This window comes from Pseudorasbora parva, chromosome 5 (genome assembly GCF_024679245.1).
Source record: "Pseudorasbora parva isolate DD20220531a chromosome 5, ASM2467924v1, whole genome shotgun sequence".
NCBI classification, from domain to species: Eukaryota; Metazoa; Chordata; class Actinopteri; order Cypriniformes; family Gobionidae; genus Pseudorasbora; species Pseudorasbora parva.
The window spans coordinates 9,153,996-9,177,444 of record NC_090176.1 but is presented as its reverse complement, the minus strand read 5'-3'; the positions used below and the strand labels follow the sequence as shown (position 1 = coordinate 9,177,444).

Sequence of the window (23,449 nt, the reverse complement as noted above, 5' to 3'; positions counted from 1 at the left end):
ACATACTACTGAAATATTTTGTCTTATTTGAAAGCATGTTGTGAACAGACCTGAGGATGTTTATTGGCTGCAGAAAGCGCTGCTTTTGTTGCACTGCTCAGTTTCCGGGTGCTCGGATGCGGAGGCGCGTCAGACGGGTGCCGAGGAGGATCAAAATAACCGAATATCAAAAACGCGATTGTTTTCTTAAAGATGTAAAAGGAGAGTAACGCTAAAATTCTCCATAAAGGTAAAAAGTTAACAAACATGACAGTTATTATTATTATTATTATTTATTTTTATATTTTTGTGTGTGTGTGTGTGTATACTTATTGCTTGTTCTGGATAATAACACACTTGTGTTAGAAACTCATACAGTTTTCGAACAACTCGGGTAATTAAATGATTTTCATTTTTGGGTGAACTATCACCTCCATAATATCTTGTTGGCATTTGTTATTTCTTGTGACCATCATGTATCTTATATTTAAGATATATGTTTATATCTTATAATTAAGAAAGATCATATACATCATATAATTAAAAACAAACAAACATATAATTAAAAAAGCCACCTGGACAATGCATTTCTGGACAAAAAAACAATTTAAAAAAAGAAAAAACACGATTTCTGGACCTTTATAAGGAGACAGCCAACCGACCAAACCATTTTAAAAGTTCAATTTGAAGCAGATTTGTTACATGACAGTATTAATCAAAGTTTCTTAAGGGTCAAGATCAAATTATCATCATCTCTTGCTCTGCATCAAGCCACTCCCATAATATCCATCTCACGAAAATGCGTATAAATAGTACGAGTGTGCAATGTCTTAGAATGTATACGGCAAAACTCATTTTGGTGTGCCTATGCTACGCTGTTTTTCGCGTGCCTATTATACACACTTTATGGCGTATTATACGTACAAACCCCCCACCCCACCGCCCTAATCCTACCCAAGAACGTGTCATATACACGCCATAAAGTGCGTATCATATGCACACTCGTACTATTTATACGCATTTACATGTGATTGGGTTGCATTAATGCAGGGCTCAGATAAATGCACAACATGTGTGTAAACCTCCAGTACAACTATAAAGTAATTATTCCACACACAAAAAAATCTCTCTGTCAAGTGACTGTGTCCATAGTATTATATGCACCTTACACAGCATTATACCATTATTTTCAAATAAACTTTTATATTATTTTTTTTTTTCTTCCATTGATTATTGCCCCTGGTTCAGTAATGAACTTTTGTAATAAAGTAGCAGTGGCTGGGACGGATTTTAAGTATCACCTTAAAATGCAATCTAATCCTGTTTAGATGAAATAAGCTGCTCCTGAGCAGGTTTAAGTTTATGGACCTGTTGATATGACAGCAAGTCCAGGATGAGCTTTGGAGAACCAAACAATACAAGATCATGCCAATTCATCAACAGTCAAATCCAGCTAACCGAGTTAGCCACGTACGAGGAACAGACTCCATGGGATGCTAACTTTAAATAATAATAATATAATAGTTTATTTGAAAATAATATTATAAAATTAAAGGTGCATATAATAGCCTACTATAGACAAGCTGTTAGTGCTTCACTCTTCTTTCAGACCAGGCCGGAGGCATGCCAGATGAGAACCGTGTTAACTCAACTACACTGTGAACTGCCATATATATAGTAATTATTTACTCTTACAATCAAATAGTTGCCATTTTTCAAGACATATTTTTTTGTTGTTCTTTTTTAAGGTTTATGTCCGCATGCAGTCACTCAGAGCAAGGGTTCAGGTAGGATGGTCACATTGTTGGAGGAAAACAGAGGCCTTTCCAGTTTTCAACAGGTTCTTTCTCCACTGATTGTTGCTTAACCTCTGTGTCCTGCTCATTATGGGCAGTTTTTGTCTTCTGATTCTTTGTCTCAATGTGCTCTGTTCTCTTCACCGGTGCGGAGGACAGCCTCATGTTTCCCTCAAGAAACTCAAGGTGGCGTAGATAAAATGGTCAGTTTGGATGGAAAGGCTTACATGTTTGAAGAGACCATGTTTTATGTTTTTAAATCCAGCCTCTACATTTGCAGTGTTGCAGTATTCTGTACACTTTTGAAGCGAGGAACCATCACCGCTATCCAAAGAGATAGGTAGCATTCCATTCTTATGATGTTTGGGACAAACTCTGAAAGGAAATGTAGATTGTCTTCTGTCATCACGATATGCCGCTTTCCTCCTACATTCTTCACCGATTTCTGTGACCCATGTTTTCAGATCTGTATGGAGTCTCTCATCGATTCCGGTCACCTGTTAAATGGTCATCTTTGAGCTAGTTAGCAATAGAATTGATTTTGTGGCTCTCTGATACCATTTGCACTACTGGAACATGGTCTTCCTGTGAACACAAAGCTCCTTGATACAGGAAGAACTGCTCAGAGTTGCCACAAGTTCTTCTCAGTCTTTTCACAACTGTACTGTTGCATCAAAACTCAAAAAACACTTGGATTTCATTAATCTGAGATGGCGTCCAGTAATGGCAAAAAACAAACAAAACAAAAAACCTATCAAGGCCTATGTCATGAATTTTTACATTGTGGGGTACACTCTATTTTATTAGATGCTATGACATGATTAGGTCTTTGTATCCAAGTTCTTTGTCACCCATCTCTTGTTTGGCTTTTCTTCATGTTGCCAGATTAGGTAGGAGGCTAGATTCTGGATCGCCAGCGTCCATCATTTTGTAAGCCTCACCTGCTCACCATACATGTGCTGGTTTTCAGCCTTCTCAGAGTTCTTTAGACACATGTGACACACCCCCTGATAACTTGCACTTTGCTTTGCCAGTATATGGGTACTTATCATCAACATCACGTGATACTTAATTTTTTTTGACAATGGTGTAAAGCGGGGTTGTCTGACTCTGTTCCTGCAGCTTTCAGTTCCAACCCTGCTCCAACACACCTGCTTGGAGTTATCCAGTAGCCCTAAACACAATGATTAGCAGTTTCAGGTGTGTTTGATTCAGGCTGGAGCGAAAATCTGCAGAGCGGTAGTCCTCCAGGACCAGGGTTAGACATCCCTGGTGTAAAAGTATTTTGGTTAAACTTTGTTATTTAGTTTTGGGCTTAAATCTGCCCAAACCTTTTCTGTTGGAACTGCTATATTTTTGCCTTTAATCATCTGTTCCTTTGTAGCACTAATGACTTTGATGATAGGTTATCTTCACTTCCACTGGCTGGTTTCCCAGGCATCTGATCAAAACAATAATTATTTTTAATGTAATTAAATTATTAACAAAGTAGTTGGGCCAAAGGCACAAACTCATTAACAACAGGTGTCATGCTTATTCATACCACAGTAATTCAGAATTACTGACATTTACATGACTGTAATATTTTTATTGCATTGGTCCCAAATGTATTGAATTTTTTCCTTTTTCTAAACCTCTTGTCAAACTGAAGAAAATGGCAGTTTCTTTCCAGAATGTGTTTGTAAATGCCGTTTCAGGTCTGTGTGATATGTGAAACTCTTCTCACACTGAAGACACTTGTAAGGCTTCTCTCCAGTGTGAACCCTTATGTGAATCTTAAGGCTTCCTTTCATCCGGAAGCTCTTTCCACACTGAGGGCAGGTGAAAGGCTTCTCTCCAGTGTGAATCCCCATATGATGATTAAGGTTTGCTTTGTTTGAGAAAGTCTTACTACAGTGATGGCATATAACACTGTTCTCTCCAGTGTGAATCCTCATGTGTGCATTAAGGTATGTTTTATTTCTGTAGCTCTTCCCACACAGTTTGCAGGTAAAAGGCTTCTCTCCAGTGTGGCATGTCATGTGAGTCTTAAGATTTCCTTTTAGTGTGAAGCTCTTCCCACAGTGTTGGCAGGTGTGAGGCTTCTCTCCAGTGTGAACTCTCATGTGAATCTTAAGATTTCCTTTAAGTGTGAAGCTCTTCCCACAGTGTCGGCAGTTGTGAGGCTTCTCTCCAGTGTGAATCCTCATATGATAATTAAGGTTTGCTTTGTTTGTGAAACTCTTACTACAGTGATGACATATAACACAGTTCTCTCCAGTGTGAATACTCATGTGTTCATTAAGGTATTTTTTATTTTTGTAGCTCTTCCCACACAGTTTGCAGGTGAAAGGCTTCTCTCCAGTGTGATATGTCCTGTGGGAATCGAGTTCTCTTTTTTGTTTAAAACTGTTTCCACACTGAGAGCATATGAACGGCTTCTCTCCAGTGTGAACTGTCATGTGAGTTTTAAGACTTGCTTTCAGTGAGAAACTCTTCCCACAGTGTTGGCAGGCGTGAGGCTTCTCTCCAGTGTGAACTCTCATGTGGGCAATAAGGTTTTTTTTCTGTGTAAATCTCTTTCCACACTGAAGGCATCTGAATGGCTTCTCTCCAGCGTGGACTTTCAAGTGGACTTTAAGGACTTTTGTACTGAAACTCTTTCCACACTGAAAGCATGTGAAAGGCTTCTCTCCAGTGTGAACTCTCATGTGAGTCTTAAGATTTCCTTTCAGCTTGAAGCTCTTCCCACAGTGTTCGCAGGCGTGATGCTTTTCTCCAGTGTGAACTCTTAAGTGGACTTTAAGGTTCTCTTTTCGTTTGAAACTCTTTCCACACTGTTGGCAGGTGAAAGGACTCTCTCCAGTTTCTGTTTTATGAGTTTGTGAGTAACCAAAAGATTTCTCATACTGATCTTTCTCTTCAATTTCATTCAGTTCTTGACTCTCCTCTTTCAGCTCCATCAGGTCTAGAGTGAAAAGAAACAAAAAATAAGTTAACACCATTAAGACATATAGACATGTCTAAACTGTACTCTCTGCTTAAAGAAGGAAGCTAAGAGACAAAAGATGACCTGTAATTTATGGTGTGAGATGGAGAAACAGTCACCTCTGAACCAAAGATGATACCTAATTGGTCGAAACTCATCCAGGAAGCTAGGCAGACATTTGAGTTTAAAACCTCAGAACATGAACAAAGAATCAAGGCTACAACATACTCCGCAAGAACAGAGAAAAAAGTTCTTGCTCCCAGGGCTGCGAGAACAAATTGTACACAATCTCTGTATTTGTGATAAATACACAAACTGTATATATTGTTCTCTTTGAGCCGGACAACTTTCTAATTTACAGTCATTAGCTCTGTTCAACAGGAAGTCAGATATTTGGGGCTTGAGGTGTGAGGGCCCTTTTGTAATTACTCAACCCATCATTCTTCTCCCAAATTAATTACATTTTTGAGGGCTTAAACACGCATAAAATCTCATGAAACTTTGCACACGCATCAGAAGTGATGAAAATATACGTCTGATATGGGTTTCAGAATTAGGCGTGGCAAAATGGTTCGATAGCGCCACCTAAAAAATTTAAATTAAGTGGCATTCACACTGCGTTTCATGTATGAGTATGAAAATTTTGTAGACGCATTCAACAGTCCAATACCTACAAAAAAGACCCTGCGCGCTAGGGTTAGGCATCGAGAACCGGATCCAACTTGGAACCCGTTAAAAAAATAACGATGCCATTGGAATAGTTTAGAAAATTTGTTTCCGATTCCGATCATCAGTTCCAAACGTGCAAGTTTCGGTTTCCATGGTGGCCACCGTATTTACGGAAGTGCTTGCCATGACCGCTTGTTCTGTTGCAGCCATGGAGCACAGTAAGCGGCGCTCAAAAGCGTGGCTTTATTTTACTTTAACAAAGCCTGGGTCGGCATGGGAGAGTGCAGTACCAATATGACCAAACACCTCTGCCTGCATGGTGTGCAAATTAAGGAGTGTAGCGTATTTAACGTGCTGCGAAGGATCACCGTCTCGTCCTCCTCGGGCAACCCTGCGCTATCCAACATTACCTCAACACAATCGGGTAAGTGTTTGACTGTAATACCAAAGCCCTTGACCAAACTGCTAATTGTGGTGAACAACGTTACTGAAAATATTTTTTTCCCTCGTAGATGAATGTAGCGTTACGCAAATTTCCCACGCTAGTAGCAGTCATAATATGACTGCTGCTAACGCTTATGCTATTGCTAAACCAGTGGAGACTCTGCATGATACTCCATTAACTTTTGTAGCAAAGAAAGTGGAAGAGTGCCACAGAAAAGTTACCGCATATGTGGTGAAAAGACTGCCTCCCTTCTCTGATGTAGAATCTCTAACTTTCAGGTAACCATTAACGTTAACAAAAAGACTGAGTTAAGGTAGAACTCTTGCTTCAGTTAATGTTAGGTCCTATCGTTATGCGTTGTTTTATTCACAGGGATATGATCCGTTTAATCAACTCAAAATACACCCCCCCTACCAGAGACTATTTAGCAAAACCAGTTAATCCCAACTTGGTACAATATAGAAAAATCCAATGTAATCTCTGAGTTTGCTAATTTGTCCACTCTGTTGCCCTAACCTGTGACTCTTGGACTAGCATTGCTCAAGACCACTACCTATACCTGCCACAGCACACTATTTAGTGGAGGGAAAAATTAAGCAAAAAGTGCTGCAAACCAAAGCGGTCTACACAGTCCAGACTGGACATGCTGTGGCAGAGGAGATAGGTGACATCCTGAAACAATAGGGCATTTTTGAAAAAGTAGTGGCTGCTACTGTGGATAATGCAGCAAATATGGACATAGCCATAAAAAGACTTAAAGTTTGTGAAATTTGGCTGCTTTGCTCACACACTCAATCTTGCAGCACAGAGTCTACTCCCTGTCTGCAGTGACTCAGTGGACTGCAAAGATCTGTTCCATTATCACGTGGATGAAGAGGTCCACGATGGCGAAGGTTGTTCTGCAAGAGAAGCAAGATCTCCTTTATAAGAATCACTGAATTTGTTTAATTTGACCACTGTCAATGCTATATAATTAAAATGCCTTTTTTAGTAATGTAAATTTTGCATGCATTCAATTTTTTAACATAGTACAACAATAGCTGATGTCGAAATTTAACTAAATCACATAAATGTTGTATGATTTGATATAATATAATTTGTTTCTCTGTATTTGTGATTTTATTGTTTGTGTCAGAGCTGCCACAACACTCACTCACACTTGATGTGAGAACTCGATGGAACTCTCTCTCTCTCTTATGATGGAGAGATTCCAAGAGCAATACCCTGCAATTCAAGCAGCCAGCTTGGATCAACGGCTGAGAAAGAATATGGAGAGGGACAGGTAGAACTAGTCTAGATAGGATAGAGGAAAATCTGGGTATCCTACTCAATGTATTTATACAGCACCAAAAATACACAAGATGAATAAAAAACTAAGCAGCTCAAGTTTCAGTCAAGTGAGAGTCTAATGTTAGATAATTAAAAATAAAAGGTGTAAGCAAGAATAACTATTCGTTTTATATTATAAAATGTATCCTAATTGTCACACACAGACTTGCCCGGTTGAGTGATGAAGACTTCAGTAAGGCTTCCACGTTACCACCAGTTACACTTCCACGCTTTGTTTTCCAATGAAAAGAACCCCACATGTGGGCAGATTCTGCCAATTCTCAAAAAACTTCCGAAGCACTTTACTGTTGTTGAAGGAGACATAGTATCTGTATCCAATCTCAAGAAGCAAGTTTGGGCAAATACTCCATTAAACATCCAACATTAGTTTTTGAAACTTTGTCTATGTTTAGGATGGGAATTCAAGTCTTTAGCAGTCTAAAAAGCTTAGTATGCATGAAACAGCATATATTATATATATATAAACAGCATATATAAACACCAACTTATTTCATGTCTATCTGTCACCCGCTGTTTCCCACTGCATGTCCTGGCATTTTAAAACTCGGTAACTCGGTGAATTACCAGGTTTATTTCGATCAAACCAGACCTGGTGATTGTTGGAACGGTGGAAAGACAAATCTAGATGTTTTGTGAGTTTTACTTTGTTTCTGTCGAGTTTCAGTGTGGTCACGAGGTAAAATTACCAACATACGTCTCCATTCCCTCCTTCAGGGAATGAGGGTTACCATACGTAACTGAGACGTTAGGTCAATCTTTTCCTCTCACTTGAGCAGAACCCATAAATTGTCATACTAAGAAAATAGTAGTCACACTGCACCTGACAGCCAGCAAAATCAGAAGTCCACATTGCCTGATGAAATGTTCCCTGAAGCTGTGCTTAGTGTGTAAGATGCAGAGCAGGATGCTGTGCCTGACCAAAGTCAGTTTTTGAACATTTTAGCTCTCTTTTATCTTAAAATGCAAGCTAAAATGCTCCTTTCTGCTATTACTATTCAAACAATCATAGAGAAATTTCAAGAGACACACAACTCTGGAATGAAGTGTGTACTCTCAAAGGTTCATGAGAAGTTAACCATGTTGGACCTGCAGGACAGTGAAATTAGTCCGATACTAGAGGATTTGTCAAAGGAAGATCTCTTTAAAGAGTGCCACAAAGGGCCCATGAAATCTAATCAAAGAAGGAAATAATTTTTCAAGAAGTCTTTTAACTACATTGAGCCCACTAAAATCTATCTAGGAGCTGATGAAGCTTAGCCTGACATGGTCATAATCAATTCTAGTCAGAATATCAGTCTGATACTGCTCCATTGGGCTGTGATTACGGGGCGTGTTTCAACCGAACCAGAAAAGACATCAATTGGCTAGACCTACAACTAATCAGAGCAACGAAGCGACGCATTACGCTAGTTGTCAAATGTCCGTTGAATCTTTTTGGAGGAACGCGGAAGAGAAGACAATGCTGAATAAATTCACAGTTTTTTAGATTTTTGGACCAAAATGTATTTATGATGCTTCAAGAGATTCTAATCAACCAACTGATGTCACATATGGACTACTGTGATAATGTTTTTATTCCCTTTCTGGACATGGACGGTAAAGTGGGCATTGACTGCATATGCTCTGGGACTAAAATATAAAATATTTTAAACTGTGTTCCGATGATGAACGGAGGTCTTAAGGGTGTGGAACGACATTAGGTCATTAATGACATAAATTTCATTTTTGGGTGCACTAACCCTTTAAAAACTATAGGCCAATTTCTAACATATTATTTTTCAGTAGCATTTTAGAAAAATTTGTATTGCAACAGCTTAATCAATTTTTAGATGAATATAATATTTGGGAGAAATATCAGTCAGGTTTCAGGCAAGGCCGAAACATCATTACTAGAAGCAGTAAATGATCTGAGATTAAATACAGATAAAGGTATGCTTCAATTTTAATCCTATTGGATCTAAATGCTGTATTTGACACGGTAGATCATTGCATTCAGTTAAACAGACTGGAAAAGCTTGTAGGTCTCTGGTAATGTTTTACATTTTTAAACTTATATTACAGGAAGGAACTTTTTAGTTAATCTAGGTGACTGTATATCAAAGACACATGAAATATTGCATGGTGTACCACAAGGATCAATCCTTGGGCCTGTCTTATTTTCATTGTACATGCTACCTCTGGGTAGTATAATTCAGAATCATGATATGAACTATCATTTTTATGCTGATGATATACAGTTATATATTTCAGTTGAGTTCAGAGAAACTGTTGTTTTAGAGAGGCTGTCTGATTGCCTGACTAGCATTGTAAAGTGGATGAACACAATTTTTTTTAAACTAAATGAAGAATAAACTGAAATTCTTATTGTTGGCCTAAAACAAGAGCGGGAGAGGATAGAAGCTGGACTGGGTACCCTAGCCGTACAAACTCTAAATAAAGTAAAAAAAAACTCTTATTTTAGACTGTGAACTGAGTATTAAGTATCATATTAATCAAGTGAGAAAAACAAGCTTTTATCATCTGAGAAATATTGCTAAGATTCGTCCTTTTTTAACCCTGGATGATGCTAAAAAACTAATCCATACTTTTATCTTCTCTCATCTTGATTATTGTATGGCTATTTATACTGGCTTACCTAAGGGCTCTACAGCAAAGCTATAACTGATACAAAATGCAGCTGCCAGAGTACTAATGAAATTAAAGAGGAGAGAGTATATTTCACCGGTTTTATTTGAATTTCATTGGTTACTAGTTCATCAAAGGATTGACTTTAAGATTCTTTTATTTGTTTATAAAACACTGCATAATCTGGCACCCCTATACATTTCAGACTGTCTGTCAAAATATGTTCCAAATCGTTGTTTGAGGTCCTCTACTGCTAATCTTTTGTCACAATATACAGTAGTTTATAAACTATTTGGTGGTTCTTCTTTTAGCCACTATGCTCCAAAAATTTGGAATTTTCTACCTAATGAAGTGAAAGAGTCTTCAATCATTTATATTTTTAAAAAGCGGGTTAAGACATATCTCTTTAAAGTTGCTTATCAGGATAATAATATGATGTAAAGGTTTTTTTTTACTGATACCGAGTTGATATATTGCAAATTATTTTATATTTTGTACTTGTCTGTTGGTTACTGTCTTTGTGTGAACTTGTATTTCTATTATTTGTTTTACGCTTGGGAAGCACTTTGAGTTGCATTTCATGTATGAAAAGTGTTATACAAATAAATGTTTATTATTATGGGATTCATGGGATTCAGCAGGCGGTCAGCAGGACATTGGCCAATAGAAAAAACACTACAGGGTTGTCTGCTGTAGTGTCCAAGAATACTAAATATTCTAAGGGGCTAGTTATGCCAGTGGCAGACAGTGACAGTGCAATTATGTTTGGGAAAATGTAATGGATTTTACTCAATCAAAGCAGAATTCACCTGATTGTGGAGAAGCACCAGTCTGTTTTACTGGTTGATGTTGGTGTTCATTATCTGACTCTACAGGGGGACTATATCTGTGTGGACATGGACAGTCTAGTTGACTACTACCTTCTACCAATGTATGACTTGTATGGTGTTTCAGTGGTTGCCCTTCATCAGTCTATTTGTGTCTAATTTTGCAGGTGTTACAATACCTGTCACAATTGTGGACACAATCATGGCAGCACTCCCAAAGTTGGATGAAGACCGATTGAAATTTCTGGTTGAGCGCCTGCTTTTAGTTGTTGGAGTTGAAGAAGTATCAGATCTGAGTTATGTGAAGAAAGTTGACGTCAACGACATCTTGACATCCCTACAGTGTCGTAAACTTATCGATGCTTTTCAGAGGAGAGGTTTGTAAAATTTTGTAGTTAAATATAATTCTCAAAATCAACTGAAGGCATATTTCTATGTATTCTGTCATGTATTCGCCACAAGCTCAGTTTAGTTATAATAAATGCTGGATGTAAGTAGTTCGATATACAACAGATTACTTTAAGACTTACTTAAGTCTGTGTGATGCTGATTAGTGATGATTTCTGTACAATAATATGAAGACATCAGTATAAGATAGTTAAAGGGCATTATTTAAAGTGAGTAATGTTGAAGTACTAATTAGTGAAATAACTAGCTAGTTGTTACTATTTAGGGCAAGTAACAAACAAACAACATTGTTTAAAAAGTTGCTTTTCCAAACACTTGTTATAAATGCAATGTTTTTATTTACCTCATAGTGGCAACATCATTATTGTGGTTGAGGCAGAACCAAGGACGAAATCGGTTCATGAAATTACCAATTGTATATTCTGCTGTACCAGTGTGTTCATACTAATGACAGTATATTTGTTACATATCTCAACAGCCAAAATAATTGTCAGAGGTATTTGTGAATGTATTGGGGGGATTCTGCTTTTTTCAAAATATGATTAAATTATACCCTTTAATATATGGTCAAAATCACCCAATACTACTTATTGGGAGGACTATACAAATGATGATACTAAAAGGGTGATGTCTATTTATTCGGTACAATTGCAGTGCAGATTAATGCATTTACTTTATTTTAATATCTTTTTTATGTCTTCTCTCAAGAGTCTGCCTTGGAGCCACAGACAGTTATTCTTTCCCCCATTGCAACTTCCATCTCCAACTTGCAAAATAGCAGGGTGTTTAAATACTTATTTTCCTCACTGCACTTCAGGCACTTCAAGACGCGCTTAACCTCTGGTGACTTTACCACCAACTGGCAGAGAATGGAGGTCAGGATGGTGACTGGATGTACTATCTCTGTGATTCTGTTCACAGCTGAGGTGAAACTCTTCGTCAAGTCAGTGGAGAAGCCCAGATGGGGAGTTTAGCTGTCGAGTGGAGTCCATCAGGTCCTAGTCAGGGTCCTTATGGACAACTTGACAATCACGGCAAGGTCAGTCCCGGAGGGCTCTTGGAAGATTTGATAGAGCTTACTACAGCAGCTAGGATGGAGTTCAAACCCTCAAAATCGAGAAGCTTGGTCCTGAAGCGGGGTCGTGTCCAGGAATGCTACCAATTTAAGATCAGTGAAGATACATCCCAACAGTCACAGAGAAGCCAGTAAAGAGCTTAGGGAAGTAGTACAGAGCCGACCTGACTGAGCAAGCGTGAAGGAGATGCTCAACCAAGCTGAAGGATGGCTGAAAACCCTGGAGAGGAGTGGCCTGTCTGGAAATACAAGGTATGGGGCTATCAACACTGTATCCTTCCAAGGCTCCTGTGTCCACTGCTTGTGCTCATTGACAACAGTAGAGGCCATGATGTTGCCTGACCGCCGTAGTACATCGTAGTGAAGATGTGACGGAAGTGGAAGGCCAGCGGAGCGCTGAGGGAAGCGGAGGAGCACTTACAACATGCAGACATCATGGGCACGGTTACTCAGGGGAGGCTGGGCCTTGGCTGTACAACCGAATCAATTTTTTTGCAATATTGTCCTATTTTACATATTGAAGCTTTGAACCAATCGTCATTGTAAAAGCGCTATATAAATAAAGTTAAGTTGACTTGACTTGGAGTCATCACCCGAAGAAGCTGGAAGGAGATAAGGGCAAAGGACCGGAAAGGAATGGTGTAGAAAGAGATTCAGGCTGTGGAGAAGGAGAGTAGACAGGGCAATATCCATGAAAAAGCAAGGCAGCTGGAAGAGGTAGGAAAGTGTCCAAGGAAGATCCTTTAGTTGGAAGGACATCGGATAAAGTTCCTCCTTATCTCATTGTACGACGTGCCAAAAACCTCCAAAGATGGAGACCCACAGAGGATCCCTCCTGTGCGCAGTGCAAGAGACCAGCAAACTTGGAGCACATTCTGTTGTCCTGTCGGGCAGGCCTGATTGAAGGGAGGTTCAGGTGGCACCATGACCAGGTGCTGACGCAACTGGCCAATGGACTGGAAAAGGAAAGAAAGCGGAAAAGAACCAAGGCCCAAGACAAAGGTCCCTGCTTTATTGGCTTCCTCAGGCCTGGTGAGAAGGCAGGCAAGGAGGACGGTTGTTTAGGGATCCCTGGTATGGCAGAGGACTGGGAGATGAAAGTTGATCTCAGAAGGTAACTCAAGTTTCCAGAGGAGATTGCCGTCACCAGCCTCCAACCAGATATCATGCTCTGGTCCCAAGCAACAAGGCAGGTGGCCCTAATAGAGTTGACGGTACTCTGAGAAGAAGGCACATGAATGCAAGCTAGGTAAGTATCAGTCCCTCATCTCTGAACCCCAGCCGAGGGGTTGGAGAGCCTGGAATCTACCAGTGGAGGTGGGTTGCAGGGGGTTCCCGGGACAGTCACTTTGAAGTAGAGGTCTGCTACTCGGGTAGGGTTCAGGCTAATGTTTAAAGGTGCCCTTGAATTAGTTGAAACAATATGTTAAATTGTTCTCTGATATCTACATAGAGGTGTGTGGCTTATTTAAGGGCAAAAACTGTTCAGATACAGTTTTACAGACCCATTTACAACCCTATAAATTGTCCCTAGGATGTAATGCTCTGTTTTTGCCTTATTTGGAAAAGTCATGAATATTAATGTTGCCCTCTGCTCTGATTGGCTTATTTCAGCAGCTCACCGCACGCTGCAGTTCAGTTGTTGAGCAAAGCGGCCCGTGAATTCTGACCGTCCTGACAGATCACAGAATGACTGAATGACACTTTAAGCAGAACATCTCAAATGGAGATTGATGAAATGCAGCCTACTTGTTTATTGGTGTTTTCAGATCATCTGTGCACGAGAGAGAGCTCGCGTGCATATGGTTGCCAGATTGTGGATTTCTGAAAATTTTCTCTGTCTAAACAGTGACAAAACTGAAGTAATGTTAATTGGTTCACCTCATCAGTTGCGTAAAGTAGAGTCCATAACCTTAAGTGTGGATGGCTCTGCTTTACAATTTCAAACTAAACTGAAAAATCTGGGGGTGATATTTGATGCCAACTTAACATTTGACCATCAGGTTCGTAACACAGTCAAAACATCATTTTTTCATCTAAAAAACATTGCAAAATTACGTCCCATGTTGACCTTCTCTGTGGCAGAAAAGTTAATCAACACTTTTGTTTTTTCACGCATTGATTATTGTAACGCATTGCTGGCTGGAGTTTCTAAAGCTACACTGAATAAATTACAGTTGGTACAAAATTCAGCTGCTAGAATTCTAACTAGGACCAGTGCAAGGGAGCACATTACTCCTATCCTGCAAAAATTGCACTGGCTTCCTGTTAGTTTTCGTATTGATTTTAAAATTTTAATGCTCACGTATAAGGCCTTGAATAATTTGGCCCCTAATTATTTGTGTGAGCTTTTAACTCTCTATACACCAACACGTGCTTTACGCTCCTCTGAAGCTGGTCTTTTAACTGTCCAAACAGCACGGTTGAAAACTATGGGTGATCGGGCTTTTTCTACTGTGGCTCCTAAGTTGTGGAATTCCCTGCCCTCTGAGATTAGGAATGCAGAATCCCTTAGTGTTTTTAAATCATCACTCAAAACATATTATTTTAGGATAGCTTTTATGTGATTCATTTGTCTACTTTGTTGCTGTCTTTTTATTTTTTATTTTTTAATGCCTGTAATGTTATGTGTATTTCTATGTAAAGTGCTTTGAGATGTAACATTTAAAGGCGCTATATAAAATAAAGTTTATTATTGTACATGTTTAGGTAAAACACAGGATAGTATATGTGTTCTTTTCACAGAAAAGCTCTGATTGGGGGATTGAAATGATTGAAGTCTGGCAACCGCAAGCAAGAATGCTCTTCCTTCCCTCAGACAAAACCAAAACCAGTGATTTAGACTCTTTTAATGTCTTTTTTCGTCAAAGATACTGCATGTTTATATAACATTAGTCACAATGTTGGCTACGCAGTGACCGTGATGTACTCTGAAATACAAGCATGCAAAAACATCATACTTAAGTTTTCAAAAATATAAATATATATATATTTTTACAAAATGAATAGCCTTGTCATATGACTATCGATTTAACTTACATGGTGGAAAAGGTGACGTTTGCTAGAAGGATCGAGTGAACGATCTGTAAGCAACGTATCCACGGTTGTATTTTGTAATACAAAAAAATATTAACCTTTGTAATTAGACACACTATTAAGTTTTGTATGGTACTTGGTGTTTCCTATTGTTACTGTACTAGCGTCTTGCATTATCTAGATAATGCGGTCTCTCTAAGAAACTTTCAACTTAATCAGAAATTGTTTAAACAGTCAATAAGTGGATAAATCGCTACTTACTGCTTACAGGAATACAGTTGTAATTGCCACTTTCTTCAGTTTAAGACGCTGAGCGAAGCTTGATTGAAATGGGCCAAACAAACGAACGATCTTGAATTAAATTGTTGTGGTATCCGATTATAAACATCAAAGATGACTTAAATTTTTTATCTGTGGGAAGGGTAGAAAAGAAGGACACAAAAGATATGTGCCCATGAGAGCTGCTGTTTTTGCTATCCTCGAGTGTCGCTTGTTTACCTGCAGTCCCGATGAGAATCACTTATTTTTCCGTGGTATTTTTCATGTAGGAGGCAATGGTGTTTGAATATCACAGTATGTGATGTCCATGTACTGAACTCTCATTATTTCACTATGGCAAGGTTAATTACATTTTTCATTCTAGGGCACCTTTAATGAACAGCCTCGGGTTCGGGTCAGGCTTGATTTTGTAACTAAGAAAAAACCTCCACCCTCCACCCCCACCCCCTGAGGTTGAGGCTGAGCTGTATTTTCCATATGTCATCATCTAAACGCATCACAGCTCCGAGGGCTCCAAGGACCAGCACTAGAAGAATAGCTAGCCTTCCATTGAAGCTGCTATTTTCCATTGGACCCTAACTTTGATTGATGTGGGTCATCAGCCAATCAAATTTTGATGTGTAGGCCAGAGGCCCAGCGATGTGTCGGTGCGCTACCCCCCACTGATGTCATCAGCCGTTTGAACTTTTCGCGGGTTGTGAGCGTTATATGTGAAATGGACTATGGCCGCTGCGGATGACGGGCTGAGTGTGAATAATCGATCCTGATGTCAAGCCGGTAATGTTAGCTAACAAGCTGTGTTTTTTCGGTTTATTTTGATGTTCTTGTTGGTCCGTGTTTTTGTTTGTTTAAGAGTATTTGTGCCAGTGAGCTGATTTTGATTAATTTCACCATTTGCCTAAACGGTGACACGTGAGTGCAGTGGTATCATCAATGAATAGCCAAATTGCCTTTTTGTCTCGCGTATACTTTGGGGGGTGGGGGGGTGGGGTGGTTAGTGATAGTGAAGGCCCTGACTGAAACCCTACGGTACGCTACTGGAATATAGCTTAATTCTGCTGTCATTTTTGTTTGGAACTATTTTCGTTGATGAAACTGAACAAAACAGTAGATATTTTGTTTAAAATGTAAGTAACTTAATTAATTGTTTGTTTACCTAAAATCAATGTAACGTGGACTCATGAAAATACTCAGCAAAATAGCTCCCTTGCCACTGTATATTATTAAATTATAGGGATATATATTAGTAATAAACTAAACATGTTGAATTTACCTCAGTATGCTGCTTCTGTGAATTTCTTCATTTTTGTCGTTACGCACATTTTATTTCTCCATGAAAGTTTCTCAGTCAGAAAGCACGAGCCTCAACAACAGCTGATACCAGAAATGCACTAGCCATTATCTATCACTGAATGTAATGAAATCAGAAGAATCATTCTCATAACATGACGCTGCCATTTATGTAAACTTGCATGAACCCATTTAAACTAGTTCTGAGGCTGTTCAGCAAACATTAGCTGTAGTTACGCCCCTGGTTCGACTGGACTCTGCCACTTCTCTCTGATGACGATGCTAATGTTACACAGGTGGGAAATCTGCGGTTTGTCCAATGATAAGTCACTGTGTCTGCCCGTCAGATTGGAGAAATTTTCCCGGTAACCTGACCAAAATTATTTAAGACCTATTGAATCTGAATTTAAGACATTTTAAGATATGTTAAGGCCACCCTGCAAGTCGAGTTTTCACGTGATGTTATATTAACAAGTTTCGGGAGAAGCATGTTCAGATAATTGACACAAGTGGAGAGCACTCAGCCAATCAACAATAAGAGGTATATACGTATAGAGCAATCTTACCTCTGCTTGTTGACAGTTTATCAGCACCAGCCCTCCTCTGAGTTTGGGCCAAATTCCAAGTTCGAAGCCCTTCCCCTGGTCAGCCCGCCAAATATGCATTTAAATTTATTCTCTATAAATTATATGCAAGTGTGAACTCATGGAAATACAGTAGACGTAAGCACTGTGTGCGTTCACACACAAAGATTTTATTATTTTGAGAAGTAAAGGTGTTTTAGTCTGTATGCCTGGAAAGTTACAAACCCTGATTTGATGAAGTGATTTTGAGGATGACAGAAACAAATCTATTCTAGACAACAAATAATCACTCACATTTCAGGATTTGCTAAATAAATATTGATTTTCTTTGTTTTTAATTCAGTTAAAATTCATTTGATATTGGGTTTGATAAAATATACATTTCTTTTTGTTTAATCTCATTTAATGTGTCTCATCATTGATTTTTTTCACAAGTTCATAAATCAATGTCACATCAATAAAGATAAAGAGAAGTATGAGGCAGAATGAGTGAAGAAAGACTTGGGAGAATAAAAACCAACCTGTTTGATCCTCAGTATCTTCATGTTTGACTCTGAATATTTCTTCAATCTTCACGTCTTCACTCTCCTCTTTAATAAACGCCATCTTTATAACAGTGCGTAACGTGGATCTCAGTCGCTTCACCAGGAGTTTTTCTGTGTGTTTGGACACTCTGTCATGTTTAAGATGAGAATAATGAACAGAAAGAAAAACACATCCAAACTAAATCTCTTGGTACGTCTCAATCAGCTCTAGTTCAGTAGTCAGCGCACTAGTAAGGGAGACTCAGAGTGAGAGTTTATTGACTTAAATGACCGGCTGAGACTAAAAACACTACAAATGAATAAAGGAACACAGATTATACAGACAACTCATATTTAGGCACGTATGTTTGACATGATTATATTTAATGGAACATTGTCAGTTGATTTGTAGAATTTGTCATTACACATGTTTGTGTTGTTGTTCTTGTTCACTTACTTTGGTGAACTGCAGGTGACTCTGAATCATTGATTCAGTTGAATCTGAATAGGTTTCGAAAAGCTCCGTTTCTCTATCATTACTGGCCAGAGAGCAAACAGCGGTTTATGATGAACTGACTCACAATATAAAGAGCGAAATGAGAGGCACCTCTGTGCCTCCCATTTCGCTCTTTATATTGTGAGTCAGTTCATTATAAACCGCTGTTTGCTCTCTGGCCAGTAATTACTGTTAGTGATTAATTCGTTACTGTTAGTGTTACTGTTCGTTACTGTTAATTAAAAACATTATCATGCTGAGTTAAAAAAAATGTTTAAAAGTTCTCTATGAAACTGTCTTAATGGGTTATATTAATTTAAACACTTTAAATTATTAAACACAAACCTTTCTTCAGCAGAATCACAGATGCAGATGCGCGGCGCCACCTTATAACGTCATATCGCCACACCAAAATAAAAGTCCCATTCACACGAAATAGAAATTCACATACAGAAAACACATTTAAATGATGAGATAAATGTTTCAAAGGATAAATAGCAGATTCCCAAAGCTATCAACTCCACTGATCCCTGGTGAAAAAAGTATACTTTATTGTATTTCACATATATTCCACTTTCAAACCTATATTGCAAATATACTAAAAATGTTTTACCATCTTTAAATATATAAAATGTATAATACCGTCATATTCCCACAATACTCACATAATTGTAACACATAATTGTAATGTAGTGTATTTTCTAAAAAAAAATATATATATATATTTTTTAGAAATATCTTTAAAATGAAAATTCCAATCATCACTCAGTTTGTTAATCTCTCTCAAAACTGGCTTCGTCCCTCTTACCCTTAAAGCTGTTGTCATCCATCCAATACTCAAGAAACCAACCCTAGACCCGGAGGTCCTGGCAAATTACAGGCCGATCTCCAACCTCACTTTCCTGTCAAAGGTTCTAGAGAAGGTAACCTCTCAGCTCCACAACCATCTAAAAAATAACAACCTATTTGAGATTTTTCAATCAGGCTTTTGCTCGGCCCACAGCACCTAAATAGCTCTGCTCAGGGTGACAAATTACCTTCTTATAAACGCTGATTTAGGATCACCATAACTGCTCATTCTCCTCGACCTAACAGCGGCATTTGACACCGTGAACCATACACCATCCTCCTGGACCGCCTCCACAACACTCACTACTTGTCTTGAGGAGATTAAGGCATGGATGGGAAGTAACTTCCTCCAGCTGAACTCCAGTAAAACTGAGGCACTACTGGTTGGCACCCCTCATCAGATCCACTCCTCTCCCTTATCCCAGCTCATCTTTGATGGTCAGGTCATCACTTTCTCTTCCTCAGTCACAAACCTAGGGGTTCGGTTTGACCCACAGCTGACCTTCAATGGCCGCATTAAACACATTTGTAAAACTTCCTTCCACCACCTTCGAAACATCTCCAAACGTTTTCCCCCTCTAACCCTTCCAGATGCAGAGAAACTTGTTCATGCCTTTATCTCTACCAGGCTGGACTACTGCAATGGACTCTTCAGCGGGATTTCTGGCAGAAATATCCAAAAGCTACAGTACATCCAGAACAGTGCTGCCAGAGTCCTTATGAGAGTCCGTAAATATGATCACATAACTCCCATCCTACACTCATTGCACTGGCTCCCTGTTTAATCCCGGATCGATTTCAAAATCCTCCTGCTCACACATAAATGTCTCACCGGACATGCACCACAATATCTATAGAAACTCCTCCACGTGCACCCTTAGATCTTCAGGCCACCTGCTTCTTCAAATGACCAGGCTTCGTACCATGTGTGTGTGTGAGAGTGTGTGTGTGATGGGATATCGAGCTTTCTGCTCAGCTACACCGCAGCTTTGGAACCACCTTCCCAGTGAGAGCAGTACAAAGCCTGGACCAGTTTAAAGCAGAACTGAAGACTTTTCTATTCAGATAGGCTTTTTTGTGTTGATTGTTTTTATTATTCTATATTTTTACTTTTTATTAATTTTTGTAGTTTTTCCTTTTCCATTGTAACACTTTGAGATTCTTTGGAATGAAAAGTGCATTATAAATAAAATATATGATTATTATGATGTTTATCTGAGAACCTTGTATACACACACTTATTAGCTATTTCAAAAATGCTTTAGTAAAAGGGTCTCAGCTGAGTACCAAAACAAACTTGTAGCCAATCACCATTAATAGGCGTGTCTAATAATGATGGTGAGAAGAGAGCGCTCAGTGCACGTAATTACTCAAAAGACAAAACACACGACAGACATTAGCCGAGCGACAAGAGATGGCAGATCAAAAACAAAAATGCAAAATGTCTGTGGAACAAAAGAAGGCTTATGATCAGGCAAGAAGTATCAGCTTCCCAGCGCTGGAAAGAACTCAAAGAGCAGAGGGCCTGCAATCGGACGCAGAAGTTGCTTTATTTCTTCTCGATAGGCGAGTAACGTTGGTTTTATTTTGTTTTACAGAACTAATATAGGCTGGCTTTTGCTTGAATATGCTCGTGTCATGTTCGCTTGTTTGTCCATTTGCAATCGTATCGTCATTCACTTCAGCTACAATAAAGTCCTATTCATTTCCACATAGTACAGTATATTATACGGTTTTTTGATCATTTAAAAAAAAATGCCCACCAGAATAGTTTGTTGTATCTGAACATACAGTAAAAGAAAGAAAAGAGGCTCTGCTTGTAAACAACAACAAAAATATTCTATGCTAGCATTATGCATTCTTGTTTTTGTTTCGTTTTGTTTTGTTTTTATCAACACGTGAATGTGGGTATGTTTCATAAAATAAATGACATGCCAGAGTACAGAGTCTATCAACACCCCCAAAGATTAACAGTCGTTTCCTCTTAATTGGTTCAATGCATCAATAAGTAACATTTGGTTATTTATTTTTATGATATTTAATGATTGCGTTAGATTACATGACTTCTTTTGCTGGTTTATGCTTCTTTGCTTGTGAAGTATACTAATAGCACACTTGAATAAACCTTTTGTAAGGGTACACAAACAGAGTCTCAAATGTACATGAGTGTGATGTTTTTATTGCATTGATTGATACTAATTTAATTGTCTTTTTCCATAGTGAATGTGCAGATGATTGGAAAAATTCATCCTTTTAATAAACCTGTTGTCAAACAGAGGAAAAAGGCAGTTTCTTTCCAGAATGAGTTTTAAAATGACGTTTCAGCTCTGTGTGATATGTGAAACTCTTCTCACACTGAAGACACTTGTAAGGCTTCTCTCCAGTGTGAACCCTTATGTGAATCTTAAGGCTTCCTCTAGCCGTAAAGCTCTTTCCACACTGAGGGCAGGTGAAAGGCTTCTCTCCAGCATGAATTCTCATATGATCATTAAGGTATACTTTATATCTGTAGCCTTTCCCACACAGTTTGCAGGTGAAAGGCTTCTCTCCAGTGTGATATGTCCTGTGGGAATCGAGTTCATTTTTCTGTTTAAAACTCTTTCCACACTGAGAGCATATGAACGGCTTCTCGCCAGTGTGAACTCGCAAGTGAGTATTAAGATTTCCTTTTATCGTGAACCTCTTCCCACAGTGTTGGCAGGTGAATGGCTTCTCTCCAGTGTGAACTTTTAAGTGATTCTTAAGACTTGCTTTCAGTGTGAAGCTCTTCCCACAGTGTTGGCAGGCGTGAGGCTTCTCTCCAGTGTGAATTCTCATGTGGACTTTAAGGTTTTTTTTCTGTGTAAATCTCTTTTCACACCGAGAGCATGTGAACGGCTTCTCTCCAGCGTGGACTTTCAAGTGGTCAGTAAGGCTGTCTTTTTGTCTGAAACTCATTCCACACTGAGGGCATATGAATGGCTTCTGTCCCGTGTGGATGTTCAAGTGGACTTTAAGGCTCTCTTTTCGTCTGAAACTCTTTCCACACTGTTGGCAGGTGAAAGGACTCTCTCCAGTGTGAACTGTCATCTGGAGGTCTCCAGTTTCTGTTTTATGAGTCTGTGAGTAACTAAAAGATTCTTCACCAGTTGTCAAATCATTACATTTCTCATTCTGATCTTTCTCTTCCATTTCATTCAGTTCTCGACTCTCATCTTTCAGCTCCATCAGGTCTAGGGTGAAAAGAAACAAAAACAAGTTAACGCCATTTAGACATGTATGCTAAATCATATACTCACTAAACAACTTAAAAAGGTGAAACCTGTAATCTCAGAATTTAATGATAATTGTTAATTATTTGATTTCTTAAGGGACATGTCCCAAATACTCTTAAGCTGGCTGTCAAGTCAATTTTGGATTCCACACATCAGTTCTGCCTCTAACTTGAAAAAAAGCTCTTTCAACCACTGACACAAGGATCAACTCAAAAATGGCCGTTACTTTAAATATTTAATCAACTTTTTATAGCCTTAGTTGGTTTGCAGTGTTTGATGTCCTTTAACATCCATTCCATTCCAATTTAAAAAAATTATTAGAGCAGCTTAATTTTTCTCCAACAGATTAATTTAGTTTTATGTTAGATAAGTGACTTGAAACAGTAGTTAGCCATTCAGTAGAAAAAGATCAAATGAAGCTCTATTCAGACGGTCTTTGTTTCTCATGTGGAAGTCCGCAAATTTGCATGCCACCTCATTGATAAAACTTGTGCATTCGGACGATTTATACATGGTGGAGGAGCAATTTTTATGATCCTGTGCACCTGGGAACGCTGCTCATGTGCTCAATAACATAATTGTCTGCTGTAAATTAAATGTCATATGCTTGGTATTATAAGAATAAATGCATATTTTATTTAATAATACAAAATTAATATCGTAATAATTTAAAAAAAAATTGTTTAATAATAGGAAGCTATATAGATGCAACTTATAGTTAAAATGGTTTTCTGTCTTGTATTATATCTCAAAATAAAGGATGTCATTTTATTCCATATGGAAATGAGTCTATACATATTTACCATATTACTTTATTTACATCAGGTAAACATAATGCTGCTTGATTATTTTAACCTACAGTGAGAAAAATAATTATTTGAACACCCTGCTATTTTGCAAGTTCTCCCACTTGGAAATCATGGAGGGGTCTGAAATTGTCATCATAGGTGCATGTCCATTGTGAGAGACATAAGCCCCGTTTCCACCAAAGTTAC

General features: G+C 38.6%; 2 protein-coding genes across 3 annotated transcripts in view; both read right to left on the bottom strand.

Moving 5' to 3' along the window:
- dync1i2a (dynein, cytoplasmic 1, intermediate chain 2a) overlaps positions 1–144 on the bottom strand; it is a 56,376-nt gene extending 56,232 nt beyond the window's left edge. For both annotated transcript variants that reach the window (XM_067443185.1, XM_067443186.1), the window contains exon 1: positions 51–144. The gene's annotated coding sequence lies outside the window, so the exon portion shown is untranslated. The remainder of the gene's footprint in view (positions 1–50) is intronic.
- An 869-nt stretch (positions 145–1,013) lies between these two features.
- Positions 1,014–23,449, bottom strand: part of LOC137075824 (zinc finger protein 721-like) — an 83,831-nt gene continuing 61,395 nt past the window's right edge. Inside the window, exons 3-6 of the mRNA XM_067444777.1 lie at positions 21,475–22,246; positions 19,804–19,883; positions 17,853–18,004; positions 1,014–4,722 (exon numbers count right to left, since the gene is read on the bottom strand). Of these exons, the coding sequence (XP_067300878.1) occupies positions 3,416–4,722; positions 17,853–18,004; positions 19,804–19,883; positions 21,475–22,246 (2,311 nt within the window). The 3' untranslated portion in view covers positions 1,014–3,415. The remainder of the gene's footprint in view (positions 4,723–17,852; positions 18,005–19,803; positions 19,884–21,474; positions 22,247–23,449) is intronic.